This window comes from Nanorana parkeri, unplaced genomic scaffold (assembly GCF_000935625.1).
Source record: "Nanorana parkeri isolate BGI_ZX_2015 unplaced genomic scaffold, ASM93562v1 scaffold915, whole genome shotgun sequence".
NCBI classification, from domain to species: Eukaryota; Metazoa; Chordata; class Amphibia; order Anura; family Dicroglossidae; genus Nanorana; species Nanorana parkeri.
Genome location: NW_017307183.1, coordinates 355047 through 365089, shown reverse-complemented (window position 1 = coordinate 365089; position 10043 = coordinate 355047). Strand labels below are relative to the sequence as shown.

At 44.5% G+C, this 10043-nt stretch overlaps 1 protein-coding gene across 1 annotated transcript in view; it reads right to left on the bottom strand.

Annotated features, from left to right (window-relative positions):
• The window catches only part of LENG1 (leukocyte receptor cluster member 1), a 32663-nt gene that overhangs the window by 6285 nt on the left and 16335 nt on the right, over positions 1–10043 (bottom strand). The window contains exons 2-4 of the mRNA XM_018566086.1: positions 8158–8343; positions 7819–8075; positions 5054–5059 (exon numbers count right to left, since the gene is read on the bottom strand). Of these exons, the coding sequence (XP_018421588.1) occupies positions 5054–5059; positions 7819–8075; positions 8158–8343 (449 nt within the window). The remainder of the gene's footprint in view (positions 1–5053; positions 5060–7818; positions 8076–8157; positions 8344–10043) is intronic.

Below are 10043 nucleotides of genomic sequence, written 5' to 3'. Positions count from 1 at the left end.
TGAAATTTAAAAGAAAAAAAAAAAAAACCTGAAATATTAAATCACATGTACTTAAGTTTTTAGATCCTTTACTCAGTACTTTGTTGAAGCACCTTAGGCAGCAATTACAGCCTCAAGTCTTTTTGGGTATGATGCAACAAGCTTTGCACATCTGTAGGGATGCAACAACTAATCGCCATAATCGATTATTGAAAAAGTTGTCAACTTTTTCAATCATCGATTAATCGGCTTCTGATTGGTTGGCCCTGTTCACGGCTCCACACACGCTGCGCGCCCCACCTCACGTTTGCTGCCAGACCCGCCCACATCCACGCTCCGCACCTCCTCCATGCCTCACGCTCACCGCCCGCCCAAATCCACGATCGCCACAGGGATGCGGGGAGAAGAAATGAGGAGCAGGTGTGGGCAGACCACAGCCGCCGATAGACAGGCCCGATCTCAGAAACAAGCCTGCACTCCCCCCTCGCATGGTGCTCTATAATGTATTGCTGGGATTTGTAGTCCTATGTATATTATACAGAGCAATGTACCATCAGCTATAGAGGAATACAAATCCCAGCAATACATTGTACACTGTATGTATAATGTATTGCTGGGACTTGTTGTACTCCTATATAGCTGGTGGTATTCTGCATTGCGCTGTATAGAGGACTACAACACCCAGCAATAGCACATTATACATCGCAATGCAGAATACCGCCAGCTATAATGTACTATTGCTGGGATTTGGTGTATTCCTCTATAGCTGGTGGTATTCTAAATTGTGCTGTATAATGTACCATTGCTGGGTTTGAGTCCTCTATAGCCGATGCCATTCTGCATTCATTGCTGTATAAATTTTACACTTTTCATTTCACTACATTGCACAGCACACTTTTTTTTACTTCCACCGCTCCAAGCTTGCTCCTGTGATGGACTGCAATCTCAATAAAAACTAGTAGTCCATCCCTGGAGCCATTTATTTAAATGCATTTTATTTTTTATCCGATTAATCGAACTTAATAAAATCGGCTAACTAATTGATTTGGAAAATAATCGTTAGCTGCAGCTCTACACGTCTGGATTGGGGAATTTTCTGCCATTCTTCTCTGCAAATCCTCTCAAGCTCAGTCCGGTTGGATGGGGACCATCAGTGGACAGCCATTTTCAGGCCTCTCCAGAGATGTCCAATTGGGTTCAAGTCAAGGCACTGGCTGGGCCACTAAGACATTCACAGAGTTGTCCCTAAGCCACTCCTGTGTCGTCTTGGCTGTGTGCTTTGGATCGTCATGTTGGAAGGTGAACCTTCTGAGGTCCTGAGCGTTGTGGAACAGGTTTTTACTGTACTTCACTCTATTCAGCTTTCCTTCAACCATGACCAGTCTCTGCTGCTGAAAAACACCCTCACAGCATGATGATGCCACCAGCATGCTTCACTGTTTGGATGGTTTAGCGCAGGTCATGAGCAGTGCCTGGTTTCCTCTAGACATAAGATTTAGAGATAAGGCCAAACAGTGCAATCTTGGTTTCATCAGACCCGAGAATCTTATTTGTCACAGTCAAAGTCCTTCAGGTGCTTTTTTTGCAAACTCCAAGCTGGTTTTCATGTGTTTTGCACTGAGGAGAGGCTTCCGTCTAGCCACTCTGCCATAGAGGCCAGATCAGTAGAGGGCTGCAGTGATGTTTGTCCTTCTGGAACTTTGTCCCATCTCTACACAGGATCTCTGGAGCTCAGTCAGAATGACAATCAGGCTCTTGGTCACCTCTCTTAGTAAGGCATTCTCCCCCGATTGCTCAGTTTGGCCTGGCGACCAGCTCTTGGAAGAGTCCTGGTTCTGCCAAACTTCTTCCATTTGAGAATTATGGAGGCCACTGTGCTCTTGGGAACCTTCAGTGCAGCAGACATTTTTGGTAGCCTTCCCCAGTGCTGTGCCTTGCAATAATCCTGTCTCTGAGCTCTGCAGGCAGTTACTTTGACCTCATGGCTTTTGTTCTGATACAGTATGCATTGTCAGCTGTGAGGCCTTCTATAGAAAGGTGTGTGCCTTTCCAAATCATGTCCAATCAATTTAATTTACCACAGGGGGACTCCAATCAAGGTGTAGAAACATCTCAGCAACATTCATGAAAATTGGGAGGCACCTGAGCTAAATTTCAAGTGTTGTTTCAAAGGGTCTGAATACTTATGCCAATGTTATATTTCAGTTTTTGCCTTTTAATACATTTACAGACATTTCTAAAATTCTGTTTTCCCTTTGTCATTTTGGGGTACTGAGTGTAGATGAGGGAGAAAAATAAATAAATAATTTAAACAACTATAATTTTAGGATGCAACAAAAAGTGAAGGAGGTCTGAACAACACACACACCACGCTGGCGAAAGTGAGTGGTTGGTACAAACCATAGCACATCTTAGGGTTAATCTTTCATTCTCGCCGTTTAAAATGGAATTTAAACAAAAGAAATAAAAAGGATCATTTTTGTACGCAATGTCCCAAACTCTGAATGCATAATTCTGCTACCCAGCTTGGTCTGCATGTAAATGTGGAGAAAAACAGTCATGTGAAATACAAAAAAATGACATTTTCTATTAATATTAGGGATGCACCGATACCGGTATTTTGTTACAGAGTATCGATAATTTTTTTTCAGTACTCGCCGATACCAATTACCGAGTAACGGAAGTTCCATTCAGGAAGGCAGGTGGCGTGTAAAGACTTGCCACCTGGCTTCCTGATTAGCCGGGCAGCATGTAATGTACAGAAGAGGTGTATATTTCCCTTTGTTCGGGTTGTGGTCCCTTTAAGGGACAGAAATGGGTTAACACCTGCTGCAGGAAGTGTGTTCAAAAGGATAGGAAGCTAGAGACAGAGAGAGGGAGAGAATAGCCCTGATTAAATGTTTGCAGACAAGGCTGTGGGGCAGATGAAAGTACTGGTGCTGTGAAGCAGCCGAACTTTACCGGGAGCCTGTGGGCTGAGAGAGAAACTCTAAAGTTAAGAGTGTGATAACCTTGTGGACTGAAACCCTCCAAGCCGGTGAGGCTGTTATTCTTTTCTGTGCTGAAGGAAGCAAACGGTACAGTTTATTATTTCTATGCTGAAGGAAGCAATCTTTTAAGTTGTTTTGCTGTACTGAAGGAAATGACTGTTTATTGTTGCTGCTCCTGGTCCTGCGGTCCAGCTAATTCCCCAAACATCACAGTAAAGACTCGCCACCTGGCTTCCCGATTAACAAGAAAGTCCCCTCTTACCTGAGATGACGAGGGGGCATGAAGCCAGCTTCCCGGCCAATCAGAAAGCAGGGAGCGTCGCGTCATTACGCGGCGCCTGGCTTCCTGATTGGCCGGCCAGACGGCTCCGGCTGGGTACCGGAGGAAGGCCACGTTCTCGCTGGAGAGGACCTGGGGGTGACAGGCTGCACATACTAAGGTAAGGTAACCTTACCTCACGAGGCCAGCTCACTGATTGGCTAGCTTCCCAACCAATCAAGAACCCAGGCAGCGCGTCATTACACGCTGCCCGGCTTCCTGATTGGCCGGGAAGTCGGCTTCATGCTCTCTCATCACAAGTGACGAGAGAGCATGGAGCTGCTTCCCGGCCAATAGGGAAACCGGGCTTCCTGATACCGGAAGTACTCGTGCTAGGCATCGGAGCATTTGGGCGAGTACTCGCCCAAATACTCGGAATCGGCACCGATACCTATACTAGTATTGGTATCAGTGCATCCCTAATTAATATTAATAATAGTTGTCCCTAAACTGACATGCATCTAGGCTGTGAGTTTTTCTGAACTACAAGGCCATGTGCATGCAGTTTAGTACTAGTATTGTGTGTTTGAGAACTATGGGGTTAAGGCTGAGATGCCGCAGTATACTGCGAGCTGCTGCGGTATAGACGCCGCAGCGGATCCCAACAATTGTGCCGGGATACGCCCAGCTGCGTGACTGACAGCTGGCTCTGCCTATCTACAGGCAGAGCCAGCTGTACCCGCCCCCTCCCCCGTCCGTTCCGCCAGTCAGCGCTGGCAGATCGGAGCGGGGAATCCAGCCCCTCCCCTATCACGGCAGAGAGCCGTGACAGGATCGAGAGGTGAGCGAACGCCGGTATGTGTTCACTCACCTCCCGATCTACTGAGCCGACCTGTGACAGTCTCATTGTCACGGGTCGGCTAGATCTATGAGGTGAGTGAAAAGCACTCACCTCATAATTCTTCTTTAACTTTAAAAGAAAGGAGCCCTCCGCATACACAGGATTCTTGAACATATGCTTTATGCTGCCACATTCAGGAGGACTGGCCACTAGAAATAAACAAACTATAGGCCAGTCTGGGTACAACCAGAAAAGGATTTTACACAGAGTACAAACATCCTATTTTTCTCTAGTTCAGTAATACAGGATTCTTCAACATCTGGGATGTTCAAAAATACTTTAAATGAGGGGTGGGCAACATAGGCTAACAAGCCCAACAAGGGACTGCATACAGCTTGTTCTTGTGTGTAAAAAAATAAACCCAAAGCTATCATAAAAACAAGCCGAAACATCCACTTGGAGAACATGTGAACCAGAGACCAGCTATCGGGAAACAGGTCCGATGCCGAAATGCTCAAGCGCTCACAGCTCTAGTGGAGTTAGCTCAGAAAGGACAGGGAAACCTTATCTTAGAGATTATAAGCCTAAACACTGAACTGAATCCACCTAGAAACATTGGAACAAGAAGCCGGGGCACTCTTCCGGGGCCCAGCGAGGACAAACAGGGAATCTGTAATGCTGAAAGAGGACAAACCCCATCCAGACAATGGAGGAAAATGTTCTGGTGTACTGGGGCTAATACAAGGACAAAAAGTAAGAGACCACCTTAGAAAGAAAGGCCTAATCCTCAACACTGCCTTCATTTGTTACGCACTAGGAAAGGGTCCTAGTTGAGAAAAGACACCTTGTGGGTCAGGATGAAAAGAGCAATGTCTTTGAGAAGCTCAAAGGGGAGACCTTTGAAGCATAGAGAGAACCAAAATTTAAATCCTATGACGGAAAAGGGGGTTTAACAGGGGGAACACAGGTGAGAAACTCCGGAACAAAGGTCTTGATCAGACAATGAGAAGCTAGCAGTCTCTAGCAGCTGTTACAGCCCATTACACTGCACTTTTTTGTTTTAAACTTTATTTGGAGTGTACACCCCATCCAGGTCTCCGTACAGCAGCGCAGTGAGATGAGATGAGGTGACCTGCAATGCCATCCAGTGCACTACGGAAAAATGCAGCATATATTACAGCAGCATTGTGGTGTGAACCGGGTACACCACATATATGCCCTAGCAGTGACTTGCATTTTTCTCGTGCAGAAAAACAAAACAAAAACAGATCACTGCACATAGTGTGAACATGACCTTAAGCATCGTAGCAATAAGAGAATCTGTGATACCTTTGTACCTCAAAACCTGGTTGACGCACTGCCCTCTTCCAGGACTATCTGGGGCTATGAGAACTACTGGAATGCCCTCAACCTTGATCCTGGAAAGCAGGCAAGGAATAAACTTCCTCGGCCAGCAGATCTCGAGACATGTCTAATATGTTGTTGAACCTGTATGTTACGCAATCTATGTTTGGAGCCCCCTACCTGAGACACAGGTCCCGGAACACCACTTGGCTCTGTGACCACTCATGGGTCAAGAATGTCTGCTGAGAAAAAAAGTCTGCCTAACAGTTTTCCATGTAGGGAGGGAAAAGAACTTGAACATGCTATTCCACCAATCTGGATGCACTCGACCCCTCTATTGCCACAAGCACGACTTCTTGTTTCTCCCCTGGGGATGTTTGAGCTTTGCTCAACTGGATCGGATCAGATGGCTCTCAAAACTGTGAGGTGAGTGTTGAAGGGACAAGCAGCATGCCTAATACTAAAAGATATTGATGCATGAGAGATTTCTCCAACGACCAAGTCCCATAGCACTGAGTGTCCAGGACTCCTCCCCAGCCCAACAGACCAGCATCCATAGTCAAGATTTTAAAGAAAATGTGAACAAAAAAAAAGAACCAGAGTCCATTGCCAGCAGTATCATAGTTCTTGGGGTTAGAATCCCAGCCACTGCATGGAGTTTGCATGTTCCCCCCGTGCTTTTGTGGGGGTTTGTTCTGGGTACTCCAGTTTCCTCCCACACTCCAAAAACATGACAGTCCTTTAGTTGGCTCCTGTTTAAATTGGCCCTAGTATGTGCTTATGAGATTATAGGTTCCTTGACGGGGGGGGCTGATGTATAGGATGTAAAAATAATTAATAGATGAATCAGCACAGTGTTTACATCAGCAGAGACAGGGCATGGGGTCCAGAGGTACCACAGGTGATGTAAATGCTCAACCAGACTGTACACAACAGGGAGCACTTAAGAGGACTTTTGCTGAACTTTTCTCAAGATGTACTTCAGTACTGCAGGTTTTTGTTTTAAACCAAACTGATTGGTGTGAACCGGGTACACCACATATATGCCCTAGCAGTGACTTGCATTTTTCTCGTGCAGAAAAACAAAACAAAAACAGATCACTGCACATAGTGTGAACATGACCTTAAGCATCGTAGCAATAAGAGAATCTGTGATACCTTTGTACCTCAAAACCTGGTTGACGCACTGCCCTCTTCCAGGACTATCTGGGGCTATGAGAACTACTGGAATGCCCTCAACCTTGATCCTGGAAAGCAGGCAAGGAATAAACTTCCTCGGCCAGCAGATCTCGAGACATGTCTAATATGTTGTTGAACCTGTATGTTACGCAATCTATGTTTGGAGCCCCCTACCTGAGACACAGGTCCCGGAACACCACTTGGCTCTGTGACCACTCATGGGTCAAGAATGTCTGCTGAGAAAAAAAGTCTGCCTAACAGTTTTCCATGTAGGGAGGGAAAAGAACTTGAACATGCTATTCCACCAATCTGGATGCACTCGACCCCTCTATTGCCACAAGCACGACTTCTTGTTTCTCCCCTGGGGATGTTTGAGCTTTGCTCAACTGGATCGGATCAGATGGCTCTCAAAACTGTGAGGTGAGTGTTGAAGGGACAAGCAGCATGCCTAATACTAAAAGATATTGATGCATGAGAGATTTCTCCAACGACCAAGTCCCATAGCACTGAGTGTCCAGGACTCCTCCCCAGCCCAACAGACCAGCATCCATAGTCAAGATTTTAAAGAAAATGTGAACAAAAAAAAAGAACCAGAGTCCATTGCCAGCAGTATCATAGTTCTTGGGGTTAGAATCCCAGCCACTGCATGGAGTTTGCATGTTCCCCCCGTGCTTTTGTGGGGGTTTGTTCTGGGTACTCCAGTTTCCTCCCACACTCCAAAAACATGACAGTCCTTTAGTTGGCTCCTGTTTAAATTGGCCCTAGTATGTGCTTATGAGATTATAGGTTCCTTGACGGGGGGGGCTGATGTATAGGATGTAAAAATAATTAATAGATGAATCAGCACAGTGTTTACATCAGCAGAGACAGGGCATGGGGTCCAGAGGTACCACAGGTGATGTAAATGCTCAACCAGACTGTACACAACAGGGAGCACTTAAGAGGACTTTTGCTGAACTTTTCTCAAGATGTACTTCAGTACTGCAGGTTTTTGTTTTAAACCAAACTGATATATATATATATATATATATATTACACACACACATACATACATACATGTATATATACACACACACACACACACACACACGCTATAAACTTTGCACTGTCTGATTAACAAGGCATAAAGGGGTTACATCATGCTAAGCACACTATACCATAGCTACAATAAAGTACTTGTATGTCATTCTCCAGGTAAAAATAAGCACCTAACCCGTTTCACATACCTTTCTTCTTTTATTGTTTTAGATTTTTTATGTTTTCTTTCTGAATATTTCTTTTTCTCCCCAGATTTTCTGTGGAGGCATTTCTCCATTTCATACAGTGGATCAAGATTTCTTTTTAGCTTCTCATCCTTCATAGAGTCATCAACATCCATCTTGGAACGGATTGGGGCATTCTGGTACCAGGGGCGACTGGTCTGAGCTTCTGATGCACTTTGCCCCAGATATGTCAGAATGCCCAATGCTTTTTCTCGTTGCTCCTGGTCAGGTAGAATACATAGTATTTTAGAAAATAATACTTAATATGGTTACAATAAAAGCAGACCTGTATGCAATGATTACCTTTTCTCTGTGCTTCTCCTCTTCATACTCCCTGTTTCCTTGGCTGGTCCCTTTGCAATCTTTCACATCCTGGAAGAAGTTTATGTGTGTCGATTCTTTGACCAATTTAACCACCGCAAGCTCATCATTACTTGAGGTATCTGGCAATGACAGGCTGGCCTTTTTACGCAAGAAATCTGTCCTCGCCTACAGGGATGAGAGAAAAAAAAACAGTACAGATGTGCTATGTTTTTCCATAACGAACACACAGTTTCCTATAATTTATTTTGCAATCTTCAAAGATGATTTGATTTGCATTTCAACAATCTCAATGTACTTTAGAGGTTATTTTAAAAAGGTATATTTTACGTATATGTACCAGTATGGCTACATTGAGGCCTAGTCAATGGTTATAAAGCTGTGATACATCCAACTCCGGGAGCATCCCCAGAGGCTATGGGTGGTAGTAAGCAGGGTTAAATACAGCAGCGGGATGCATAGTAAAACACTGGAGCGAAGAGAAAAAACAAACCAAAAAAAACATACAGCTTCCAAACCAGACCTGAACATACCAGAGGTCCTGGCAGGAGTGTAAGCAAATAAGTAATGTGCAGACAAAAAATTACACTCAATGAATAGGACAAAAATTGTTAATGTACTTAAAGCAGGATAGGACAATTCCCAATTGCCAGGGCATCTGAAGAAAAAAAAACAAAAAAACTCTCTGGTTACCAGGTCATTGAGCGCTTACACAGCTTTGACTACTTCCAACCATCTAGACAGAGACCTCCAATATTCAAAAGAGGCAGCTGTGCCTGCACAAATACCCTAGCATGTGTACCAAGCTTCACAAATTTCCACAAGTTTCGGCCAGGAGCAGCAGGAGTGGGAGGCGGGTATGCCAGTACTACAGGTAAGCACTACACTGGCACAGAGGAACAATTTTGTCAGGTATAGAGCTGGGCTCACCTCATGCTGTGGCCTGCCAGGTGTTAGCAGCATCCTTAGGTAATAGATGGCTATGCAAAAGACAGACTGAGCCAAGTCCTGCCAGCATGTAACAAAGGCAAACACAATTCAGTCTGCCTCGCACAACACTGGCTGTCAATGCAGTCACATTAGCTTTTACCTGCTCATTAAATCCTTCTTTAACATGTAAAGGCTTCTTTTTCCTTTACATGTTATAATCCACATTTTAAGCCTGAAAATTACTTAAAACCCCCAAACATATATTTTCTGAAAGCCAAGGCGCTGTAGAATAAAACGTTGGTAGTTGCAAATTTATATGTTGCACATTAGCGCAACTAATTATCAAACCTCAGAATTGTGTGAAAAATGCACTCAAGTTAAATTAAGTGCCCCAAAAAACCATATAAAACCCTTTAAAAAAAATATATATAAAAGATGGTTACAAATGAGTAAATAGATACCCAACATGCTCAGGTTAAAAATTGTGTGCGCCTGTGAAACTGCGACAAAATGTAGTACTCTAAAAAGTCCATAGGGTCTGCGGCAATACCCAACATGTGTAGCGCAATCGTTGTTTTCGTACGTAGGTGCACCCGACGCATGTTTACGTGAAGACGCACGCGCTCTCAGGGGACGTTAAAAAAATTAACATTTACTTTAATATTTAAACTTTTTTTTTTAAACTTTACTTTAAATGCCATCACATAGTGGGATTTATAACCCCCCCCCATGTGATGGCATATAGGTGGTGACAGGTCCTATTTAACCCCTTCGTGACTGACGACGTACAGTGTACGTCGCCAGCATCGGGGCTGTTTAAACAGACTCCCGGTGACTTTTGCCGCCGGGACTCTGTTTAAACTTGTAAAGCCGACTGTCGGCTTTACAACAGAAGCGATCCTAGCGACTTACCTGTCGCCAGATCGCTTCTGCGTCCC